At 51.3% G+C, this 25,682-nt stretch overlaps 1 protein-coding gene across 6 annotated transcripts in view; it reads left to right on the top strand.

Moving 5' to 3' along the window:
* Positions 1-6,994: 6,994 nt before the first annotated feature.
* Positions 6,995-25,682, top strand: part of FCHO1 (FCH and mu domain containing endocytic adaptor 1) — a 29,077-nt gene continuing 10,389 nt past the window's right edge. The window contains exons 1-14 of one of the 6 annotated variants that reach the window (XM_088839178.1): positions 7,013-7,057; positions 11,315-11,366; positions 11,782-11,830; positions 12,065-12,150; positions 12,555-12,625; positions 17,063-17,154; positions 18,208-18,282; positions 19,396-19,537; positions 21,252-21,404; positions 21,656-21,760; positions 22,991-23,089; positions 23,175-23,271; positions 24,844-24,888; positions 25,003-25,081. In XM_088839178.1, the coding sequence (XP_088695304.1) occupies positions 12,599-12,625; positions 17,063-17,154; positions 18,208-18,282; positions 19,396-19,537; positions 21,252-21,404; positions 21,656-21,760; positions 22,991-23,089; positions 23,175-23,271; positions 24,844-24,888; positions 25,003-25,081 (914 nt within the window). In that variant the 5' untranslated portion in view covers positions 7,013-7,057; positions 11,315-11,366; positions 11,782-11,830; positions 12,065-12,150; positions 12,555-12,598. Of the gene's footprint in view, positions 7,058-10,294; positions 10,409-11,314; positions 11,367-11,781; positions 11,831-12,064; positions 12,151-12,554; positions 12,626-17,062; positions 17,155-18,207; positions 18,283-19,395; positions 19,538-21,251; positions 21,405-21,655; positions 21,761-22,990; positions 23,090-23,174; positions 23,272-24,843; positions 24,889-25,002; positions 25,082-25,682 lie in introns of those variants that run through there. The other 5 variants (XM_055430734.2, XM_088839179.1, XM_088839181.1 and 2 more) reach the window with 5 other exon arrangements.

Here is a 25,682-nt window from a genome sequence, read left to right on the forward strand (position 1 = left end):
TCAACAAGAAACGCAAGAATCGAAGACGGAGAGACAGCTCCTCAGCCCCACAACATGAAGCTCAGGACCCAGTCGGCTACCGTCTTTAGCAACCCACAAGTTCTCGTTCAACAGAAGCATCTTTGGAGGGTGAGAGAAATGAAGACCCTTGTGGAATGAAATCCTGAGGGAATTTTTTTCAGGTAGAAATTATCCAAGTGGAAGAGCTGACTTGCACAAGGAAACAGCAAAGAAGTTTGAATAACAGCTAAAGTGTCACCCTCGTTAACAAGAATTATAGTATCCAATGTGTAGGATGCAAAATTGCATTTAGGCGATAGTGGCAAATAAGTAAAAACTGAGTGGAGTGAGCTTTTAAAACCTTTGCATTTGTTTGAGGGGAGAGCAACATACTGGTTAGTTGAGCAGAGTAGCAGTATTAATAGTTACAGTAAATACTGGGTGAACGGAACTAGTCTAGAGGGGGGAGATCAGACTGAAAAAAAAGAAAACCCCAGATTCTTCCACAAGGAAACAGGTACAAATACAAAGCACAAGATAATGAAAATACAGACATGAAAGTTTGCCAGAAATTAAGCAAATGCAGACGGACAAAAACGCCAGCTAAAAGATTTTTTTCAGACTGTATTTTTTAGTTCAATTTGTGCTACTTACAAGAAACGTCTAAACATGAAGATGCTGAAATTTTGAAAGTAAATGATGGGGGGACAAAAAAGAATAAATCTGGCAAATACTAAAGAAAAACATTAAAGCTGATATACCCACACTAATAAAGTTTTATGTTTGGTGTATTACTAGAAATAAGGGGTTTCCTGGGTGGCTCAGTGGGTAAAGAACACGCCTGCCAATGCAAGAGACATGGGTTCGATCCCTGGAGAAGGGCATGCAACCAACTCCAGTATTCTTTCCTGGAGAATCCCCATGGATAAAGGAGCCTGGCGGGCTACAGTCCATAGGGTCACAAAGAGTTGGACATGACTGAAGCGACTTAGCACAGACACACTAGAAATAAGGACTGTCAAATGAAAACTTTTAACTCACCAAAAAGATGTAACAGTTCCAAATTTGTATGCATCTAATAACAGGGCCTCAAATTTATGAATCACCAGAGGGAGTAAGTTTATCTTTAAAAAGAAAATCTAGGGGCTTCTCTGGCAGTCTAGTGGTTAAGACTCTTTAAGACTCCAAGCATCCACCATAGCGGGTACAGGTTCAATCCCTGTTTGGAGAACTAAGATCCCACATGCCATGCAGCAGGGCCAAAATGTTTTTTTTTTTTTTAATCTATTAGTAGGTTTTCTAATATTGATCTGTCCTTACGTTCCTAGAGAGAACTTCACCTGGATTATATTTCTTTTATTTTTAATAAGTTGTGTATGTGTTGTGGGGAGCAGGGAGGGGTCTGGGCTTTTGCCCTCAACACTTGGCGGATCTTTCCCTTCCCTTCAGATTTCCCAAGCTGCTGTGTTTCTCATCACCCTCACTCAGCAGCTCAGCATGATGGATCTTCCACCACCTAGAACATCAGGTGGCCAGACAGGAAAGGGACGTGACAAATCAGGCACCAGCTCCTAAGGCTTTCCAGCAGGAAGTTATGTGCCACTTCCACTCTCGTCTCATTGGCCAAAGCAAGTCACATGACTCTGCCCAATACAGGAGCTGAAAGATACATACTCCTCTCTTGTACCTAGAAGAAGGAGAATCAGAAACAGTGATGGAAATCAATGAATAGCCACTGACAAGTCCCCCCAGAGAATTTTGTTCTGGCAGGCAGGAGGTTTGTTCTATTAAAAAAAATAATTTTTTGTGTGTGCTGTGGGCTATAGAGTCTGTCCAGACCTCAATTCTGCTGTTATAGCTGAACAAATGGAAATAAATAGCTGCATTCCAATAAAATCTTGTTTACAGAAAAAAACCAGTGGGCTGGATTCAGTTTACAAAGGCTGTGGTTTCCCAACACCTGGTGTAGGGCATTACTCTGACTTCCCATCTTGCCTCTGAGAACAGTTAGGGACCCGGATGCTCCACCCCCTCTTCCCCCTCTCTCTCCTCTCTGTCCCTCTTCTTCCTCCCTCCCCACCCCAGTCTCTGCTGACAGCTGTCTGGCCCAGCCTCTACAGAGCATGCACTAAAAATACCCCGGCAGCAGCCTGAGCACCTGGGGGCCCTGGAGCCCTGGCAGGAGCCAGATGTGTGACCCATGAGTGACCTTGTCCTGGGCACCCACTCTGGGCGCCGCCTGCTCATTGGCAGCCCCTCCCCGATACTTGCCCAGAGCCTGAGCCACAACCGCCCCCTGATTTCTCGGTGTTGCTCCAACGTCTGGATCACGCCTCCAGGCCTTTGCACCCAAGGTGTCCCCTCCCTGGAATGCCACCGTCCAGCCTTGCACCAGTCACCACACACTGGCTGCTGCCCTGTCAGGAAGCAGTGTCAAGTAAGGGAGCCAGACAGAGGAGGGGACAACACCCCACGATGCCGGGCATGTTGGGTGGCACTGGGTGCCAGAGGAGTCCCCCGCACCTGGGGGTGGGGAAAACTTTAAGGATGCAAAGGATTAAGCCAGTATTAGGGGACGACAGAGAGCAAAGGTGGCGGAGGGACCCACAGAAGCAGAGGCTTGGTCTTTTTGAGGAACCGAGAAGAGACATTAAATGGAAGCTTCAAGAACTCTGGGAGGCTGGGGGTGGGGCCATCCCTACAATTTCATGGACACCCCATTGAGCAGATGGGACTTGCCCTTGAAAAGACCGGTTGTTGGAAGAGATCAGCCAAGCTGGGGAGCTGTGAGCACACCAGGATTGGTATGTAGCGTTGGCAGTGTTTCCAGAGGGGCTTGGGGCGGGGCTAGGGGGACATGGTCCCTGGTGGGGCGTGGCCAGGGCACTTATCTGGAAAGATGTGGACTCTTGGAAGGCCATGATGGAGGGGGTAGGGGTAGCCTTTCTCTGAGAGAGCAACATAAAACCTCTCATTTTCCTAGGGATCCTTCTCCAGGAAGCCCTCCCTGCTCTCTTTCTGGTCCCCACCCCCAGCCCAGGGCCTCCTCTGTCTCTTCCTGACCCACTCCCTTTTAAATGCCACCCTGGATTTCCCCGGCGCTCCAGTGGTTAAGAGTCTGTCTGCCAATGCAGGGGACATGGGTTTGATCCCTGGTCTGGGAAGATCCCACATGGCGAGGGGCAGCTAAGCCCATGCCACAACTACCGGAGCCCTCTCTCTGCCACAAGAGAAGCCACTGCAATGAGAAACCCTCGCACCACAACTAGAGAGTAGTCCCCACTCACCTCAGCTAGAGAAAGTCCGTGCACAGCAATGAAGACCCAGCACAATCAAAACCATCAATTTAAAACACCACCCTGTCCACAAGTAAGTCACTCTTGTGCTGCCTTCTGGTCTGTAGCCAGGGTTGCTGCTGGGACAGGACGTGGCTGGCACCCTACCTGTATAGCATGTGCCTTTGCCCTTCCTGACATACAGTAGGTGCTCAGGAAATGTTGGTTGTGTTCCAACTTGGCAGCACTGGGACTGTGTCCTGGGGAATATTACTTAAGCTGTCTGGACCCCACACCTTCATCCCACACCCAGTCACAGGAAATTGGCATGAACCTCCAGGTACCCTCGAACTGTATTGGTGGTAACCAGACACCTGAGTTTCCTTCCCCAACCCCAGACAGGCCTGTTCTGCATCCTGTCCTCACCATCCTCACATCTGGGATCCAAGGTCAGGAGCGGTGAGAGCTTAGGCCTCAGTGCACCCGTCAAGCCCTGCCTCTGACATGTCTTCGTGTGTGACTTCAGAGAGCAGCCTCTTGTCTATCAGCCTTGGTCCCTTCACCTATAAACAAGAATCAAAGCCCTCTCCCCACCTTGCCCCTGGCCCAGGCTTGAGGAAGCCATGTATGGGGATATGAATGAAGTTCAGACACCACCTAGCCGGTGTGGGTGGTGCCAGAGCCCCCATGGACCTCCCAGCTTCTGATGGGGAGGACACCAAGCCTAACACAGTGTCCCAGCCCTGAGGGGTTATCTCTGAGCTGAAAGAAAGCCAGACCAGAGCTACCAGGCAGGAACTGAAAGCTAAGTTACCAGTCAGATGGGGAACTGAGAGAACTCCAGGAGGAGGGAACAGCAGAAGCAAAGGCTCTGAGGTGAGACCAGCTTTGTAGAACTGCCGTGAGAGGGGCAAGGCCAGACTGCGCTGGCCTGGAGGGCTTAGGGATGTGGGGAGTGGTGGTGTAGGGTCTTTACTGAGGGTCCTGGGCACTGGGGCAGGGTTTGGAGCTAGAGAGGCAGGTGATCACTTTCTGTTTGAAACCTGCTCCCTGTGGGTACAAGTTAACATCCTGAGCCTCTATACCTGTACCCCTGAATGGAATAATTCATCGAATGGAGAGGGGATGGTAGGCGCCAGGTTTCTCCCTACTGGAGTGGGAGGTTACAGACAGGCAAAGGAGGTTAGGAGGATCAGTTTAGTAAATGCAAAGACATCTGTATGAATTTGTGTTTAATTGCCTATAGATACAGTTACGTATGGGAGTATTTATAGATCTGTGTATATACACAGGTTAATATACACACATATATGTCCTTGCTCTGTCCACCGGGAGGGCCTAGAAGCAACTATGCTCCAGTGGTGATGAGCACACTTACTGCCCAAAGGTTGGCTTTCTGAAAATATTCTCCAACGAAGGGCACCAGGGCTGCTCCTTGGAGAAAGCCTGATGCTAGGACTAGGGCAGGAAATATATCAGGTGAGCTTGAAGCATGTCACAGTGACAAAGAAAGGGAAATGCTAAAAGAGAAAAAAAGACAAAGAAAGACAAAAAATGCAAAAGATGGGGGCGTGTCAAAGCAACATGAGAGCCAATTGAATGAGCTACCAACGACCAAAGCTGGAACAATTTGAACAAGAAAATTAATAAAGTAGTATTGGATTATAACCCAAAGTATAGAATAAATATCCATGATTCCATACCGATATGGGAGAAGAGACTTATTTCCCATCAGAGGAATTCCAAGTAAATTTTTGCCCTTGAGGTAGGAGAGAGTGATTCCTTATCCCTTGGATGTGGGCTGTAAATAGTGACTTCCTTCCTAAGGGTAGAGCTTGGAAAGGTGGCAGAGACTAACCTGATCATGGAAACCCCTGCCAGATGCTACCTTAGCCAGGCAATCTCAACATCACTGAAATTTCGTGTTGAAGGCGTGTGCCCCGGACACAGTGTGATGAGAGGAGGTTTCACCTCTGAGATCTTCTAACCCATCACCCCAGTCAAACCCAGAGAAAAACATCAGGCAAATTCCAATTGTGGCAATCATATAACAGTATATAAACATATCAAACCAACAAGTACTACACAGGAAATTCACACAATATTATATGTCAAACACAGTTTAAAAAAATTTTTTTAATCCCCATTGAGTGGCATCCTACAAAATACCTAACCACTTCTCAAAACTGTCGAGGTCACTAACATCAAAAAAGTCTGAGAAACTGCTTAATTCAGAAAAGTCTAAGAGATATGATGACTTGATTTCTCCAGAAGGGGTCCTGGGACAGAAAAAGAACATTAGGGAGAACTGAGGCAATCTGAATAATGTATGTATTTTAGCTAATAATAGCATCTCAATGTTGGTTCACTCATCAAGACAAATGTACCATATTAATGTCAGGTGTTAATGACAGGAGAAATTGGGTGTGGGATACACAGGAACTCTCTGCAATATCTTCATAGTAATTCTGTAAATTGAAAACTGCTCTAAAATTTAAAATGTATTTTTAAAAACCTCTATAGGGTTTCTCCGGTGGTCCAGTGGTTAAGAATCCACCTTGCAATGCAGGGGACACAGGTTCAATCCCTGGTCTGGGAAGCGCCTACATGCCATGTGGCAACTAGACCTGTGTGCCACAACTACTGAGGCTACACGCTGCAACCACCGAAGCCTGTGCTCCAGAGCAAGAGGAGCCACCGCAATGAGAAGCCCAAGTGCCTTCACTGAAGAGCAATCCCTGCTCGCTGCAAATAGAGAAAGGCTCTGTACAGCAACAAAGACCCCAAGCAGCCAAAAACAAGTGAATAAGTAAATCTTTGCTGGGGGGAACCCTATAGTTGCCATGCGGAACAGGGATTGTCAGGAGGGAGGGGTGAAGGCAAGAAGAGGCACAGGTACTAACAGGAAGCCGCGGCAACATCCAGGCTGTACCCTGGACCCAGGCCACTGCAGGGTGCAGGGAATGAGCAAACGGTGACCAGTGTGGTTGATGAAGGGAAGAGAAGGATCTCAGAGACTCCCGGGCCTCTGGCCAGGTTCCTGAGCGGCCTTTCTAGGCTGGGGAGGCTGGTGGAGGAGCAGGCCTGGAGGCAAGCAGATCAGCCGGGAACGGATATTTGAATGGAGGACCCACAGGCGCTGTATGAATCTCATTTTATGAGCACTCACTTGAGGGCGACCGGAGCCGCTCAGGTTTATTACATGACAACATTCTGAAGGATGGCTCTCCCCACCCCTGGGACCAGATCCTGAGGTTGCCTGCATCAGGCTGTAGACATGCTGTGTAGCCTGCGGGAGCCTTCTCTGAGCCTCAGTTTTCCCATCTGTAAAATGAGGACCAATATGTGCCGCTCACAGGCTTGTAGGAGGAATCAGAAGAGTCCTTCTCAGGGCTTGTCACACATCTGGAGCTAAGTAAACTATACAGACCCTTCCCACCGAGTCTCAGGTGGAAAGAACCGGATCTATCGCTTTAAATTATGCAAATAAATGCGGGTAGTGGGACGGGGAGATTAAAAAAAGGAGCCGCTCCCCAAGACAATCAGCGCGCAGGGCTGGTGGAACTGGCCGCCCAAATGGCCCAATGGCTGGCCGCGCGCACTCGCAGCCCGCCCCTGCCTCCCGGGCCGCCGTGGAGGTGGGGACTCTCCCGGCCACGCCCCGGGGGCGGGGCCATCCGGCGGCCGCGCCGCAGCCTCGGAGGGAGGGGCGGGGCGGGCTCGGGTATCAGCTACCGAGCCGCAGGTGGCGGCGGGCGCGGGGCTCGGCCCGAGCTCGGGAGGTGAGTGCTGTTCCCTGAAACACCCCGAACCCCCCTGGCCCGCGCAGCACCCCGTGCGCACCGCGCCTGGCAGCCCGGCGGCCCCAGGGTCAAAGGCGCGGCGGGATGTGAGGGACGGAGAACAGAGGGTGGGGGGCTGCTTGGTGGGTACCCGGTCCTTCCTCCACCTCCCGCGTGATAACTAGGGATCCGCGGAGGGAGATAGAGAACCCTCCTAAATCCTCCATCTCCTGGCCTAGAACTGGAGCATGCAGCGGGGCGGCTATGAATCGAGACCCCTCCCCAAAATTCCTTTATTCTAAGCCTGGATCTGGGTCTAGGTTCCAGAGCTGCAAAGATGAGCTTGTCGCTCTCCCTCGAGCCTGGGACCTAAGACAGATGAAATGGAGACCACCCCCAATTTCCCTCTTCCCAGCTCTGGCCTGTAGATCGCCCCACCCGCCCCCACCCCCGGCCCCGAGACCAACATGAGGAACCCCTTCCTCTGTGAACCCCTATCTAGGCCTGGCTAAGGAGCTGGGGGTCCCCTGGCCCCTCCTCTAGAGTGTCTTTTTCTAGCTCCCTAAGACAAGGATGGGGTAATGGAGGGGCATTTCACTGGCATCCTCTGCAGGGACAGGAATTCTGGGGAGGGTCAGATGGAGTCGCTTGCCTGGCAGGGCCAGGCCGGGCCAGGCTTGGAAAGACCTGGAGCATGGACTCAATGGTGGTCCCTGCTTCAGTGGGAGATGGGCAGTGAGCATCTGTTCCCAAGGATTAAAATAAATCGAGGTAAATTAGGATCTTGCTGGAGGCTGACTGAAAGTGGGGTGCGGAGGAGGGTTGGGGGGTGGGCGGCCCCTCCATCTGCCTCAGATCCCAGAATTCGCCTGCCTCATCTGCAGTAGGTACCAGGAGGTAGCTTCGGATGGACCTGCCTCACTAGTGACCTTGGACAGATGACAGACCTCCCTGAGTCTTTATTTATTTATTATTTTTAATTTGAAAGTGGGATTGAGGCTTCACAGCTTATTCTCTACAGATTTTGAAACCCACCCACTCCATCTTTTGCTAAATTGTGACTCCACCCGTTTGCTAAAGATGGTGGTCAGAGGAGAGAGAGCGATAGGTTTGGAGATCCCTGCATATGCCTTGCTGGCCTCAGAGTCTCAGTTTACTGCACTGCAAAATGGGCTGATGGTCACACTCTGGCATTGCCAGAAGAGTTGCTTTGCCAGACAATAAAACGTATTACCAAGCTGCTATCATCAGAACAGGGGCTCCTCCACCCTCGTCATGCTGGCGGGACTGCCCGGGGCATATCCTGACCTACATACCTTCACCCACGCCAGGGGCAAGCCAGTACCTAGATAGGATCCTGGGCAGGACGAGATGGGAGGCGCTGGACCAGTCTATCCCCTGTCCCTTGGGGCTCTGTCCCTGTGGTGGGGGTGGAAGTCCAGAGTTCCCAGGTTCAAATCCAGCTTTCCTGTGAGTGGTTTTGCCCCTTTGCACCTTAGTGTGTTCGTCTATGAAATGGGCTGAATTCCCTTTGGAAGATCAGAGCAGACTGGCAGAACGGGAGTGCTGTAAATGCAGACATTGTAATACTGTAGTCATTATCATACAGTATTATAATCATTGCCATATTGTAATTATAATACTAATTGCAATATTAGTGAGCATAAACAGGGTCAACAGCTGATTCAGGTCAGGGCAGGATAGGAAAGGAGGAAATCTGCAAGGGTATTGCCTGCTGTGTCTCCAGAGCTCAGTAATCAGTTGGTGCTCAATAGGTGTAGGCCAAGGAAAGTGATGGAGAGGGAGCAGACAGCAGGGAAGACTGAAAAATTCCTGAGCAGAAGCTCAGAGGCTATTCACCACCCAGTTACTGTATGACATGGGGCCACTGCCTCAGTTGCCTCATTGGGGGTGATGGCTGAGTCGAGACCCTGCCTCCAAGTGCCACTGTGAGAATCAAGCCAGACTGTGTAAATGGGCACAACCCTGGTGGCCAGCCCAGAGGGGAGCAAGTGCATGACAGACCTGGTCCTTGAAACAGCATAGCCAAGAGGCCAGTCACAGGAAAGAAGAGAAAGATCCCAAACTGGCCCTACTGGGAGCAAACTGGAGTCCAAGGGAGAGCACAATGATAGATCCTGTTTTGCAGAAGCCTAGAGGCCCAGAGATGTCAGGCGCAGCCCAAGGCCACCTACTGAGAGGTCAGGAGTTCCAGACAACCCGTCAGGAACAGGAGCCCTGCCTTCTTTGCTGACTTGGTTCCTGTCTTGTTTTATCTGCTCCTGGACCTGCTCAAATGCTGAACTGGCGAGAAACCCCAGGGTTTTGGGAATTGATGCTGGGGAGGCTGGATCTCCAGGCAGCACCCGGAGCTTGTGTCAGCCATCTCTGGGAAGGACTCTGTTCCCCACTTCCAGCAGCCAGAGGATGGGGGCATCCGGGTCAGCTGACAGCCTGCTGTGTGACCTTGGGCAAGGACCTGTCCATCTCTGGACTTTGCCCCAGCACTGAGGAGGCTGGGAGACCTGCGTTCACACAGGGCTGACTTCTCCATCAGACACGGTGACCACCATGTCTCAGGCACAACCTTGGGGTCGTAAAGGTGTTTTAACTTCTTTTAAAATCAGAAGGGGAAAAAACCCAGGCTTTGGGGTCAAAGAAAACATTTAATATATGATATTAATATATTCGTCTCTATGTCAAATGTAGTTGTAAAAATAGTTTAAACTCTTTTTTTAGTGAAGAAAGGGACCCTGAAAGCAAAGGTGCCTCAGGCCCATGGAAGTCCTCATGCTGCCCTGGGTTGGAGTCTTGGCGCTCCCGTTCACAGGCTGCGCAACCTTGGGCACGTGGACTCCCCTCTCTGAGTCTTGGGTTCCCCACCCCAACCCAGTGAAGCAGGCATCACTGGCCCACCTAAGAATGGTGAGATGTGGAATGTTTAGTCTGCATGGTTGGTGCTCAGATTTGTGGGTACTATTATTTGACAGTTGTTATCAAGATTGTATTTGCTCACTAATAAAAGCCCCAAGGTGGGGCCTTTCCCACCCAGCACCTGCGCAGTTCTAGGGAGGTCCCAGGGGTGCTGGTCTGGCGGGGGAGGTGAGCTGGCGGTTGGGCCGTGGGCGGGGCGGGGTGAGCTTCCTGTCCCCCAGGCACAGGGGCCTCAGCTAACGGAAGTGGCAGGGGCCACGTGGTTGTCTCCTGGTACCCGCCCTGTCTCAGGGGCTCTGTTCCCACTCGCTGTCCGGTGAGTTTGAGCCCAGGCCAGGAGGCCCCCAGTGCTCCTCCTTTCCCCTCTCACGGACAGAAGGGAGACCCTCCTACCTGGCCCGGGTTTCGAGAGAAACAGTAGGTGTCCCTTCCTGGGCCTGCGCAGGGTCACCCTTTGCTCTGCCACTGTGCTCCCCCACTTTACAACCTTGAGTGGCAGGATGGATGGCAGGGCGGTCGCGGGAATATGGCGAAACAGAGCCACATGTGGTAGTTTCGAATAGGGGTTCTTCAGCAGACAGGTCAGGGACAAAATCACAGTGACCTGAGGACAGTCGGTGGCCTCTCTGTGGGTCAGCTTCCTCATCTGTAACATTGATATTGAGCCCCACGTTGTGGTTGTGAAGGTTGAATGAATGTGTGGTGCCTGAAGGGAGCGAACACAGTGTCACACTCACACTGGTGCTCGGTGTGTGTGTGATGGGGAGGGGCAGTCTAATGGGAGCTGTGAACACAGTAGCAAAGACTCTTGGTTTCGGGGGAACTTAGGCCCTCTGGCTCCTAGGATCTCCTAGACCTGTACTGTCTAGCGGAACTTCATCTATGCTGTCTAGTGCAGTGGCCACGAGTCTTGTGTGGCTACTGAGCCTTGGAAACAAGGCTGGCACAACTGAGGAAGTAGGAGGTTAATTGTATTTAATTTTATTTAGTTTAAAATTAAGTTGCCACATGGGGGCTAGTGGTTCCCATGATCAGTTAGCATAGCTCCAAGGGATTCAGAGATGCTCAGGGTCTACGTCATGGCCAAAATCTAAGAGATGAGATGGGAATTTAGGGCTTTTCCCTCTTGAGATGTCAGCTTTGTATGTCCCCAGTTAGACTAGGTTTCCTCATGGGCTACACTGGGGGCTAGAGTTTCTTAGGGTTCGCAGTGCCACCCAACACAGGGTGGTGGTTGGGAATGTTTGTTGAATAAAATAATTGTTTGCTTGATGAACTCCTATTCATGCTTTAAAACCCCAACTCCCATGCCCTCTCCTTTAGTTCAAGTCCCCCAGCTGAATCATCTCATGGACCCTGGTATTGTCCTGGCCAGGTAGGAACATGATGGGTGCTGGGTGACTTATAGAAGTCCTGTAAACGGAAGCTAGCTGATAATGGGTCAAATTAAACTCAAGATTAGAAAACTGCAGCTTAGAGAGGGGCAGCCTTGCCCAAGGTCCTTGCTTAGTCCTTTCTAGTGAGGCCCAGGGAGCTTATGCATCCCTGCGGTCACCAGCCCCATCTCTGCTGCTACTGTGCCTCCTGGGCTCCCAGCTGCTGCTGAACTGCCCTCGGGGTCATGAATTATGGATGAGGCTTGTGGGCTCCAGTGACAAGCCCAACCTCGACAACATGCCAAGGACACCAAATGTCCCTCCCTCGCCTGGTGGCTTGGCTCATCCCCTTCTCCTGGGAGGCCTGGGGTTCTCCAGTAAGATCCTTTCTAGGCATCTCCTCGTGTTTTGCAGATGGGGAAACTGAGGCACAGAGCTGGACAGTGACTCAGATATCTACCAGGTGAACACACTGGCTTCCAGGGGGCAGGGTCAGGACTCATGGACGCACCAGTGTCAGCTGGGTCACCGTGGCGAGGGTTGAACTTTCCATCCCAGGAATGTGCATGGCATGGTGACTGTTGTAGAGGGATTCAGGAAACCCTGAGGGAACCTTAGGGCCACTTGAGGGACCCCAACTCCCACGTGGCCAATCACAGTCCCAGTGTCCAGCTCTTACCAGACCCTTTTCCGACAGGAGCTGCCCAGTGCGGAGCCGAGTGCTCACGGGACTCAGCTGACCCAAGCGCAAATCCACTGTCATTTTCTGGCTTTGTTACCTTGGCAAGTAGCTTGAGGGGACTCAGTTTTTCTGTCTCTGAAATGGCCCAGAGCTTTTCTACCCATCCCCCACCCTGAACTCCTCTTCATGCTTAAAAACCCCACCCCTATGCCCCCTCCTCTAGTCTAGGCTCCCCCAGCCCCTATCCCTTCATTTAGTTTAGCTCTGACCCCACAGGACTGGGGGTATCTGTATCCAACTCTGTCCCCCTAGGCTGGGAGCTACTTGGGGACCATGCTCAAAGCTGAATCACTCCAGGGGCCCTGGCATACTCCCAACTTTGGGGCTTTTGGTTCCTCCTCCATCCTCTTTCTCCTTCCTCCACAAGGAGAGAAGTTGGAATTTCCCCTCCTTAGGCCCGAGCCGGCTGTGACTACAACTCAAATTGGCCTCTCTCTTTGGACAGGCACAAGATAGGAACCTTCAGGGGTCTCCACAGAGGCCATCAAAATGTCGTATTTTGGGGAGTATTTTTGGGTAAGTAGGATTCACTCTTATTTTGGTGGGGAGTCCTGGAAGGGCTGCGGGGGCTTTTATGGAGATGGAGAAACCTGGTGGCTGTGGGCAGAGTTTTGGGCAGATGGAGGGTTTGCAGGGGGTAGAAATTAAAGCGGGAGGAGTCAGGCTGGGTTTGAATCTCTAGCCCCAGATGTCATAGGCCTTGTGGTCTTGGGCACATCACAGCTTGAACAGGATGACTGAGGCCCAGAGTAGGAATCTCTTACCTAAAGTTGCCCAGCGAGAAAGTACAGTCAACTCTCAAACCCATGGCCAGACCAAGCTTCCAGGATCATTCCAGCCAGGGGATTTCCATGTCTTCCCCATCCTGGAGAGTTGGGGGGTTTTCTTGACTTGACCCCTAGGGACCTGCTCACCTGTCTGCTCTCCAGACTGGGGGCCACATAGTATGACTCAAGGAGCCAAGTGAGACAGATTTGTTTTTACTCATTCACTCCCTTCCTCCCTCCCTGTCACCACCACCGCCCACCCAGCCCACTCTGGGAGATGTTGGAGCCCCCAGGAGACTCCTCCCAACCCTGACCCTGAGGAACCCCCAATCTGGGGGACAGAGCTAGTAGGACACCTCTAGTCCTACTGAGCCCAACCTTGGATGTGCCAGAGAGGGAGCAAGGATGCAGAGCCGTGTTTGCATGGGCTTTGAAGGCTGATTTTCCAGGATGCCAGAAAGGCATTCTGGGCAGGGGGAACCTGGGCAAAAATAAAGAGGTGTGACACGGGGTGGCCAGTGGAGGGCACAAGGACTCCTCTTGCAGAGCCAGGCTAATGGGGAGACACAGAGGACATGTGAACAGGAGAATAGGGTAGGACCCAGGGCAGAAAGCCCCTTCCTCAGGTTGCAGGCCCAGAGCTTGCAGAGAGGAAGGCCGTCGCTAGGCAACTAGTTGCCCCTGGCAACAGGCCTTTCTCCCTCCCCAGCTGGGGCTCCTCTTACTAGCATTTGCTTTCTTAAAGGGGCAGCACCCCCTTGCCACCTGCAGGCGGTGGGTAGGGGGGTGGGAGGGATGGGGGGAGGGCTGGACCTCCACCTTATTTCCAAGGGTCACAATCCCTGGATTTGTCGCTGAATGGCTGTGTGACCTCATCCAAGGGCTGCCCCTCGCTGAGACTCCGGTGGCACTTTGTGTAAGAGGTTTTGACCTTTTGAGGATCAGTTGTTGCCCACATTTTGCAGTCTTGACAGGAGTACCTACATGTATTTTAAATTCTTATTAATTGTGTGATGCAGGCAAGTTCACTGCAGAAAATTCAGACTAGCAAAGAGAAAATAGTAGCCACCCCCAACCCCTCCCTCCAAAGATAGCCTGGTACAGAGTGGATAAGAGCTTTGAGTTTGGGATTTGAATTGGGCTCTTCTGGGAGCGCTTGGGCAAGTGACTTTGCATCTTGAAGCCTCAGTTTCTCCATCTTGGAAAGGGGAATGAGGCTCCTACTTCCCCAGGACTCAGGGAGCCCTGGAATGTCCGTTTTTCTTTTATTTATTTATCTATTTTGTTGGCTGTGTCTGATCTTAGTTGCAGCATGCGGGATCTTTCACTGTGGCACACGGACTGTCTAGTTATGGGCTCAGTAACTGCAGCGCACCAGAGAAGGCAATGGCACCCCACTCCAGTACTCTTGCCTGGACAATCCCATGGACGGAGGAGCCTGGCAGGCTGCAGTCCATGGGGTCGCTGAGAGTCGGCCACGACTGAGCGACTTCACTTTCATTTTTCACTTTCACGCATTGGAGAAGGCAATGGCACCCCACTCCTGTGTTCTTGCCTGGAGAATCCCAGGGACGGGGGAGCCTGGTGGGCTGCCGCCTGTGGGGTCGCACAGAGTCGGACATGACTGAAGCGACTTAGCAGCAGCAACTACAGCGCACAGGCTCCAGGGCATGCAGGTTTTAGTAGTTGTGGCAGGCAGGCTTAGTTGCTCAGGGGCAGGTGGGATCTTAGTTCCCTGCCCAGGAATCAAAACTGTGTCCACTGCATTGCAAGGCAGATTCTTAACTACTGTGAGGGAAGCCCCCTGTCTATTTCTTTTAATTAATGTTTCTTTTAATCTATTGTTAGTATTGCTGGCTCTTTGCTGGATGATGCTGGGGCCCTGACTGATCTGATGAAGGCTCCATTTGGGAGAGATCAAGCCAGACAAGGATGCCCCAGTCTTGCTGGGCCAAGGCAGGGCTGGCAGCATGGAGGGTACTCGGGGAAATGTGAGCAGGAGAGGGACATGATCAGGCTATATTAGAAAGATCTCTTGGTTTCCTTGGCGGCTCAGTGGTAAAGAATCCGCCCGCCAGTACGGGAGACACAGGTTCGATCCCTGATCCAGGAAAAGCCCACATACTGCAGAGCAACTAAGCCCGTGCGCCACAACTATTGAGCCTGTGCTCCAGAGCCCGGGAGCCGCAACTATTGAGACCATATGCTGCAACAGTTGGAACCATCGCACCCTAAAGCCTGTTCTTCCCAACGCGAGAAGCCACTGCAATGAGAAGCTACACACTGCAAGTAGAGACGAGCTTGCACACCAACAACAATGCAGCACAACCAAAAACAAATAAGTAAATAAAAAACAGAGAGAAACATCTCTCTGGGCCTGGCTTGAGAGCAAGACTGGTGTCCAGAGGTTCTGATAGGAGACATAGGCTCAAGACAGCCCCTCCCAGGACCCTCAGCAGCCAGCCTAGCCCGAGGGGGTCAGACACTGCTGGGGGTTTGCCAGGTCTGGGAAGCAGGCCAGCAGCTGGCTCTGAGTCAGCTCCAGATGCCTGCCTGGGCAGCAGTGCCTGGTGCAGCCTCACCCAAGGATCCCCTGGGCGGGGTGGGCAGGGGGCTGCTGGGGTTGTTTGCTGAGGCCTCCCCACTGTGCTTCCCAGGTGGCGCTAGTGGTAAAGAACCTGCCTGCCAATGCAGGAGGTGCAAGAGATGTGGGTTTGATCCCGGGGTCGAGAAGATCCCCTGGAGGAGGGCATGGCAACCCACTCCAGTGTTCTTGCCTGGGAAATCCCATGATGAGAGGAGCCTGGTGGACTACAGTCCATGGGGCCGCAAAGAGTGGGACATGACAGTGACTAAGCTAGTGATTTATTCATCAAGGAGGGCTGCCTTTGGGACTTTAGAGGAGAGGACCATGATGTGGATCATCCCATATGAGAGGTAGGTGACTTCCTGCCCCCATCTTAATGAGGAGCCACTATAGGTTCCTCGAGAGACACGACTGGTCTGGATCACACAGTGTAGCCCTCAGTTCAGTTCAGTCGCTCAGTCGTGTCCGACTCTTTGCGACCCCATGAATCACAGCACACCAGGCCTCCCAGAGACATTACTTTGCCAGCAAAGGTCCGTCTAGTCAAGTGTAGCCCTAGCCCTGCCTCAAACCGTGGTGACCCCAGAACTGGGAGAAAAGGAGTTCCGTGCAAGACATCAGCAGACACCAGGATAGAGGCTCTGTTCCCATAGCACCAGGCAACAGCAAAACAACCTTCCCTCTAGTCAGCAAACTCAAATGCCCTTTCTGTGCCCCACCCTGCACTGGACATTGCTGGGTCCTGAGAGTATCAGACCCACGTCTTGCTTTGTGGGGACCTTAGAATTTTCATGTTGAAGAGAATAGAAAATAAGGCTACAGTGCATTAAGCAACAGGGTTTGTATTAATTCATAAAATTGAAGAGTTGTGCAATAGTGTGACTTTCAGGGTTGGTTTGGTCCAGCACCTCTACTCAAGATGCTTTTTTTTTAAGAGACTTCACAACCAAGACCGTTGTTGCAGCACACAGGCTCCAGAGTGCCTAGGCTCTGTAACTGTGGCACATGGGCTTCGTTTCGCAACGACATGTGGGATCTTAGGTTCCTGACCAGGGATCGAACCCACATCCGTTGCATTGGAAGGTGGATTCTTAACCATTGGACCCCCAGGATAGTCCCTCAACAGGCTTTTTATTCAGACCTTCAAGTTCAGCATCTTCCCAAAATTCATGGTTTCCATTTGGTTTCCAGGATCTCCTGTGACCACCTAATCGCTCATTTATGGAAAAATACAAAGAGAAAAACAGAGGGGAAGAGCCCAAAGAGAAAGGAGCATTCAGAGGCAGAGAAATATGTACACACTCGCACAGGAAGGCAGAAAGGTAGTGAGAGAGGAAGATAAGCGTGAGTGAGACTGCCTCTCTCTCAACCGTGGCACAAGAATCCCAGGGGTTTTCTAATTAGACCAAATTAAGGTCTGTAAGCCAGTCCTTAGGACCAGGGGGAAATGCACCAGGTGATTGGCTCAGGCCAGAACCAGTGCCTACGGCCAAGAAGATGGACTTCTGCCAGTCAGCTCTTCAGCCCAGGCCCCTGTGGCTAGGCATCCTTGATGTCCTCTCCATCCCCTTTCTCAATCTCCATCCTCACCCCCTGCAGGGAGAGAAAAACCATGGCTTTGAGGTCCTGTACCACAGCGTGAAGCAGGGGCCCATCTCCACCAAGGAGCTGGCAGACTTCATCCGGGAGAGGTGAGGTTCCCCAAGCCCCATCCATCCCCGTGGCCAAGACCTGAAGTCCACCCTGCCGTGCCCATCTTGTACTTCCACCCAGGCTCTGCCCCCTTTTTCCCTTGCCCATCCGACCCTGACAGGGCACCACATTCTGCCAGAAAGGGTCCTGATCCCTGGGGTCTCCAGGAACCAAATGAGCTTGAAGACCTTCCTGACCGACAGTTCTCAACACTGTCAGCCCTAAGCCCTATTTTAAACAATAATCACCAGACTTCTAAGGCCTCCTCTTGTAGAGATGATAATATGACCTACTTACAAGGAGAAATTTGAAAACTCACTCTCGGGCCCTGAGTGCGATAAAAGAAAATACATGTATGATGAAATAATCTGCATTTCAGCTTGTAAATGCTCTGACTCCCCAGAAAACACAATAAACTCAAATTGCAAGGCAACCTCTGCTCCCCAGCCACTCAGCGGCCGAATGCCCGTTAAATCCGGGCAGAGAGTCCAGAGGATTATTAACCAGGTTTTTCCTCTCTGAGGCTGTCACGCAAGAACTGTCACAGCCATGCTCTGTTTCATGAGGTTTCAGACCCTGGATCCATCCACTGTTGCCTGTGGTACCCCATGGATGCCTCTGTCAGAAAATACCCCAGTAGGTAACTAGTTTAAACTGGGCACATGACTACCCCAAACAAAACTGAAATTCTATTAGGATGAAAATGTGAGTGGGCATTTAGCAGCGTCTGTCTAGAGGGAATAAGGAAATCTGAGTTTATCTCCTGCAATTGAATGAGACAAAGCACATGAAACATTGAAACTATGTGCTCAAAATTTGGTTTACTTGCTCTTGCTGCTGCTGCTACTACTACTGCTGTTAGTAAAATTTTATTTAAGGATGAAAACCTGTCCGGTGAATTTCCCAAACATCTTCCCCTGCCAGGGGGCTGTATCATCCTCCTGCAGGCCTCTGCTCAGATGTTTGAGATGGGGAAACTGAGGCCCAGGGGTGTGGGACCTGTCCCAAGGTGCCCAGGACCTTCCCTATCCTTTCCCTGTCCTCCTAACCAGGGCCACCATCGAGGAGACCTACTCAAAGGCGATGGCAAAACTTTCCAAGCTGGCCAGCAACGGGACCCCCATGGGGTGAGTGGGCTGTGGGTGAGGCAGGAGTCGCCAAGGGTGTGGGGGTCCCTGGGGGCAACAGAAGGCTGCCTTTGGCTGTACATCTCTTCACACTTGTGATATGTGGGGCACGGAGTCATCCCCCTGCTTATGGGCTAATTGGACAGAGGAATATGAATGTATATATAGGTGGCTCAGTGGTAAAGGGGCTTCCCAGGTGGTACTATTGGTAAAGAATCTGCCTGCAATGCAGGAAACTTGGGTTCAGTGCCTGGGTTGGGAAGATCCCCTGGAGAAGGAAATGGCAACCCACTCCAGTATTCTTGCCTGGGAAATCCCATGGACAGAGGAGCCTGGCGGGCTATAATTCATTCATTCATTCAGTGGACATTTACTGAGCCCATACTGTGTGCCAGACATTGTTCGAGGCACCAGGGGGCCCAGGGGCAATCAAAACAGATCAAGCCTCCAGCCACCTTCATGCCCTGTTCATAGGGTGTGCGTCTGGGATATGTGACCAATGTTAAGCACAAACACAAACAAAGTCCTTTCCCAGAGAGAACAGTGCTAGGAAGAGAATGACATAGGAGCATTAGAAGGTGGGTACTATATCAGGAGCCGAGATCTCAGTAATGAGAAAGAATCAGCCATGGGGGTGTCCGAGGGACAGAGACCCAGGGAGGTGGCTCCGCTCGTGCAAAGGCCCTGAGGCAGCGGCACACTTGTGCATTTCACGGAAGAGCAAAGAGGCAGGCGTGGCTGCAGGGCCTGGGCACAGTGGAGAGGAGGTGCAGGAGAAAGAGGGGAAAGGGAGTGTCAGGGCGGACCTGGAGTCCAGAGAGAGGACAGCGGGTGTCAGCCTAGGTTTAAATTCCTGCTTTGACGGTCATTTGCTGAGGGGCCTTGGGTGAGGGACGGGGCCTCCCGTGCCTCAGTGTCCCTGTCTAATGCGGGCCCACCTTACGTGGTTGCAGTGGGGGTCAAATGAGTTCACATATGTTCATGTTTAGCAGGGCCCAGAACACATGAGGTGTCTGAGCCAAAGCCGGCCATGCTGGGTGAAGGGTCCCTTGCCGAGGGGTTGGTGTTGGGCCTGCTGGGCCCTGGGTGTGACCCCCACCTCTCTGTTTCCAGGACCTTTGCCCCGCTCTGGGAGGTCTTCCGGGTCTCCTCAGACAAGCTGGCACTCTGCCACCTGGAGCTGACACGGAAGCTTCAGGATCTCATCAAGGATGTGCTTCGCCACGGGGAGGAACAGCTCAAGGCGCACAAGAAGGTGGGTGCCGTGGGTGCCGCTGGGCCGGTGGGTGGGGAACGGCTGTGGCTCCTGGGACCCCAGGACTTCTGGGGCCTTGTAATCCCAGCTCCTGGTGTGTGCCCCTGAGGTCGCTAATTCCACGACATCAAACTCAGAATCGCACAGACCTGAGCATTGCTGAATTTCAGACTCTCAAAATTCTAAGAGCAGGGGGTCTGCAAACTACAGCTAGCAGGCGATGGCTAGACCATCACCCCGAACTATGAGTGGTTTTTCTACTTTTAAGGGACTGGGGGAAAAAATCATAAAGAGGATATTTTATGGTGTGTGACTATTACAGGACATTTAGATTTTAATGCCAGTAAATAAAGTTGTGTTGGCCACAGTCATGCCCATTCACGTTCAGATCTTCTGTGGCTGGCTTATGAACTGCAATGGCTGAGTTCAGTGTTCAGATTTACTACCTGATCCTTCACAGCAAAAGTCTGCCGACCCCTGATCTAGAGGGTTAGAAGCTCCAGGTCTTGTTATTTGACATTTCTAGACTCTTTTTTTTTTTTTAAATAAAGTTGTTTTGAATTTATTTTTAATTGGAGGATAATTGCTTTGCAATGTCGTGTCGGTTTCTCCCATACAACAACATGGGGCTTCCCAGGTGGCTCAGATGGTAAAAAATCCTCCTGCAATGCAGGAGACCTGGGTTCAATCCCTGGGTCAGGAAGATCCCCTGGAGAAGAGAATGGCAAACCACTCCAATATTCTCGCCTGGAGAATTCCATGGACAGAGGACCCTAACTCCATGGGGTCACAAAGAGTCAGATACAACTGAGTAACTAACACACATACATATGTATTCCCTCCTTCTTGAACCTCCCTCCCAAACCCATCCCATCCCGCCCCTCTATGTCCTCACAGAGTGCCAGGCTTTTGGACTCTTAACAAAACTAAAATCCTAGAAGAGCCAGACCTTAGACTCTCAAGATTCCAAAATATTTGAAGCTTATAAATCCACAGTCATAGAGGGTTTGCATTTACAGAGCCCTAGAATCTGCAGTTTTTAACCCCCATTAAAGAAGAGAGTTTCAGTACTTCATCCACTTAAAAATGGCAAGTTTTACGTTATATGTATTTTACCACAACTTTCTTTAAAACATTAAAGAACAAGGAAGTTTTCTCTGGACTGATATGGAACAATCTTGAGAATGAATTATTAAGTGGAAAAAGCAGTCAGTTAAACAGTATGGCCTGTCACCATTTGTCATAAAAAATGGGCACATTCACTGATCTTCGTGCCAGTTATTTCAGGAAATGTATCATGGTAATAGTAAGAGGTTTGGGATTTCCTTGGTGGCCCAGTGGTTAAGACTCCGTGTTTCTAATGCAGGGGGTGTGGGTTCAATCCCTGGTCAGGGAACTAAGGTCCCACATGTCTGCCTTGCAGTGGGGCAAAAGAAAAAAAAAAAAGACTTCATAGTTTAAAAAAAAGGGGTGGGGTTTACCTGAGCTCACTCCTTAAAACTTTCTGAAATGTGAATTATGTGTAAATATTACCTATTTAAAGAGTTAAAATTTTTGAAATTCATAGAATTCTCAGGAAAAAAGTATTCTGTAGGACCTGGAAGCCTGTAAATTTGGGAGGCTGGGAATTCCATGGTGTGTACCTGGGGCTGCTCAGGTCCTGCACCCCAGCAGGGGCTTCAGGGGGTCCTCATGCTCTTCCCCACCCCCACAGTGCAAAGAGGAAGCGGTGGGCACGCTAGATGCCATTCAGGTCCTCACGGGGGTCAGCCAGCTCCTGCCCAAGTCTCGCGAGAACTACCTGAGCCGTTGCATGGACCAGGAGCGGCTGCGGAGGGAGAGCACCAGTCAGAAGGAGATGGACAAGGTGGGCTGCAGCTGCAGGTCCGCAGCCACCACCCGCCCACACCGGCCCGAGGGCGGGGCCCACACCGGCCCGGGGGCGGGGCTGCCGGGTGGGAGGGAAACAGCACAGAGCCACGGCCATTGAACTTGCGGCCATTGAACTTGCGTGAACCACAGCCTGGGCACCGCAGGGAGTCTGCATGCTGGGGGACGGGGCCAGGGAAAGTGCCCGAGTGCCCCTTTCCCAACCTGTCCCCTCCCTGTGCCTCCTAGGCGGAGACCAAGACCAGGAAGGCGGCAGAGAGCCTGCGGCGTTTGGTGGAGAAATACAACTCAGCCCGTTCTGACTTTGAGCAGAAAATGCTGGACTCAGCTCTGGTAAGAACCGGGTCTTGGAGACCTACACATTCCTGGGCCCAGGATGCTATGGGCCTCAGAAGTCCAGAACCTTCCAAACCCTCGACTCCCAGAAGCCTTAGAATCACAGGCTAAAACTGTGAAATTCTAGAGCCAGTTAGCTATTGTTGTTGTTGTTCATGTTATTATTATTTCAAAGACCAAATCAGTTCTGTGCCTTAATTTCACCATTTGTAAAATGGGGACAGTAATACTACCTTCCTCGTAGACTTGTGAAGATTAAATGAGTCACCATATATGAAGTTTTCAGACTAGTACCAGGTGCATCATGTGACGAGTTGACTCACTGGAAAAGACTCTGATGCTGGGAAAGGTTGGGGGTGGGAGGAGAAGGGGACGATGGAGAATGAGATGGCTGGATGGCATCACCGACTCTGTGGACATGAGTTTGAGTGTACTCCGGGAGTTGGTGATGGACAGGGAGGCCTGGCGTGCTGTGATTCATGGGGTCGCGGAGAGTCGGACACGACTGAACTGAACTGAACTGAACTGAACCAGGTGCATAGAAACCACTCTATGATGTATTATTATTATTATTGATGAGGTTTTTCAACAAGACGGGGCAGGGTTTAGAAGCCAAGAGTCTCCTGACATGTCATGGTGACTGAAAAGCCTGGATTCCCGGTCTAGCCTCTGTCTCTCATCAGCTGTGCAACCTTTGGCAAGGCACTGCACCTCTCTGGGTCTCTGTCTACTCAAAGGTTTAGAAAGCAGATTGGGAGCTCAGGATTAAGAATTAGATTTTTTTTTCTTCTGATTTTGCAGTGATAGAAAATTGCAAGTAATAGAAATCTTCGTTCAAACTGACAAGGAGACTTACAGGCTCAGGGAACTGAAAAGTTCAGGGTGGGGTACAGCTTCAGGCATGGCTGGATCCAGGTGCCCAAATGGTGTTGGCAGGAAGTTGTGCCTCTTTGCTTTTCAAATCTGTTATTCTCCCTGAGGGCTTTATTCCCAGGCAGACATACCCTCCTCAGTGTGTGTGTGTGTAGCAAAGTATCCCCCAGCAGCGGCCCCATTTATCTACCAACTCATTGACTCAGGATATGAGTGTTTTTTCTATGATTCCAACAGAAGTCCCAGAGCTCTTAGCCAAATCAATCACTGAGGCCAGGGGGTTGGAACATTCTGATTGGTCAGGTGGGGTCACTAGCCGCACCTTCCCATTTTGCTCCTCCCCTCCTGCCTCAGCGCTTCCAAGCCATGGAAGAGACCCACCTGCGGCAAATGAAGGCATTGATGGGCTCTTATGCCCACTCAGTGGAGGACACCCATGTGCAGATTGGGCAGGTGAGTGGGGCTGGGGGTGGGGAATGAGGCTGGGGTGCTGGGCAAGAAGGCCCTACTGGTTACAAACTCCGTCCTCCTGGCCCAGGTGCATGAGGAGTTTAAGCAGAACGTAGAAAACGTCAGCGTGGAGATGCTGCTGAGGAAGTTTGCAGAGAGCAAAGGCACAGGCCGTGAGAAGCCTGGTGAGTCGGGGGCGCTTATGGGAGTTGGGCTGTGGAGCCACAGCTATGGGGAAGGAACGGGATTCAAGAGCCTAGAGAATGAACCTCCCTGGGCTTCATTTTCCTCGCCAGAAAATGGGGTTAAAAGAAAAAGTAAAATGGATTGATGGAACTTTGCTGGTGGTCCAGAGGTTAATACTTCTTCCAGTGCAGGGGTTGCAGATTCAGTTCCTGGTCAGTGAACTCCCATGTGCCTTGCAGCCAAAAAGCCAAAACATAAAACAGAAACAGTATTGTGACAAATTCAATAAAAGACTTTAAAAATAGTCCACATTTTAAAAAATAATCTTTTAAAAAAATGGACTGAAGACAAGTCTAACTCAGCAACCTACAGAGGCAGAGAACTTGATGCCTAATCTTACAGATATATCTCTTACCACTAGATACCAGAGGGGCCTTGAATGCCAGGGTCAGCCTTTCAGATGTTTCCCTGAGGGCCCAAGGGAGCCACTGAGGATTGTTGACAAAAGGCCCATTATACAGGGTCAAGGAAGAATTGAGAGCCCAAGTTTTAGGGTCACGTCAGGGTTTGTATCTTTCCCTTGTCACTCATTGTGTCACCTTGGACGTCTGTCTTGCCTTCTCTGAGTTTTCGTTTCCTCTTCTGGAAAGTGGGGGTGATAGCGCCCAACTGATGGTGTCGTGAAAGTTCAGTGTTACTGTTGTTCAATCGCTAAGTTACGTCCGACTTATTGCAACCCAAAGGACTGCAGCACGCCAGGCTTCCCTGTCCTTCACTGAGCTTGCTCAAACTCAATGGACATCGTTGAGTCAGTGATGCCATCCAACCATCTCATCCTCTGTCATCCCCTTCTCTTGCCCTCAGTCTTTCCCAGCATCAGGGTCTTTTCCAGTGGGTCAGCTGTTTGCATCAAGTGGCCAAAGTATTGGAGCTTCAGCATCAGTCCTTCCAGTGAATATTCAGGGTTCACTAATTTGATGCAAATAAAGGGCAAAATGTGTGCTTGGCACACAGTAGGCACTTTAGTAAATGCTGTTTACATGCTTAGGTCTAGACAACCACTAGGGTCTGTCTTTTCTCCCTCCTGTCTCTCTAGCTCAGCTCCAGCTCAGGCTGCCTCTCATTGTGTGAATCTCCATCCTTGTCTTTCACTGACTCCGGATTTCTCATGCCCTGCTCCTGTTCACATAACGTCTATGTCTTCCCATCACCCTTGGGAGAGAGTCCCATGTCCTCATCCTGGGACTTAAGGCTCAGCCCACTGCACTGACATTTATGATCCATCCTCTGACCCACCGAAGTTCTACCCAGAAATTCTGAAAGTAGAAGTAACTCAGGCAGTCCCTCCAGTCCATCCCAAGGTGGCAGCCATCCAAGGCAAGACCAAGAACCCTTGGGCCATCCCATTCATGACTATCTCAGAGATTGGTTCAGCATCTTGGCTCATGCCTTGGACTCTGACTCACCTTAAGCCCAGATCCAGGTGCCATTGTGTGGCCAAAGGCATATTGCTACCCTTCCCAGGCCCAGTCCCCCTGCCTTGCTGAGTTTCTCAATTTGTTCTATCTCAGGGCCTTTGGACTTTGAGGCGTACAGAACGGCTGCCCTGCAGGAAGGCAAGTACGTCTGGGCCTGGATGCCCAGGCTGGACCATGGGGATGAGGGAGGCATATCTGAATGGGAAGGGGACCCCACCCAGGGCTCATCTGCACCCCTTCATCTGTTCTCAGCAATGAAACGTTTGCGTGGAGCCAAGGCTTTTCGCCTCCCAGGACTGAGCCGGCGGGAGCGGGAGCCACCTACAGCTGTGTGAGGAAGCACCCCGACCCCCGGCCCTAGCCCAGGCTAACCCAGATCCCTCCTCATTCCTAGGCTCTCCTGGAAGTCCCCTGCTTAGCGTAGCCCAAGAGAATTTCTATTCCAGGCTAGTCCAGGATCCCCTCTACCCAGGCCAGCCCAGAAGCACTTCTGTCCAGGCTGGCTCAGTATTACCAGTGCCCAAGCTAGTCCAGGGGGCTACCCAGATGGTACTAGTGGAAAAGAACCCACCCAATGCAGGAGACTTAGGAGACATGGGCTCACTCCCTGGGTGGGGAAGATCCCCTCAAGGAGGGCATGGCAACCCACTCTAGTATTCTTGCCTGGAGAATCCCATGGACAGAGGAGCCTGGCAAGCTACAGTCCACAGGGCCACACAGAGTTGGACACGAGTGAAGTGACTTAGCACACACACAAGGTCGTCTAGAATTCTCCTTTTGCCAAGACTAGACCAGGGGCAGCCTGTTCCAGACCCAGCCAGGATTACCCCTGCCCTGGCTGGCCTGGGATTTCTCCCTGGCAGGGCTAGACTTGCTTGTTTCCCTCATCTCATCTAGGCTGGTAATTCTACCTTTGTCAAGATGAGCCCAAG

This window comes from Moschus berezovskii, chromosome 8 (assembly GCF_049115385.1).
Source record: "Moschus berezovskii isolate FMDL1 chromosome 8, NW_MosBer_1.0, whole genome shotgun sequence".
Classification (NCBI taxonomy): domain Eukaryota; kingdom Metazoa; phylum Chordata; class Mammalia; order Artiodactyla; family Moschidae; genus Moschus; species Moschus berezovskii.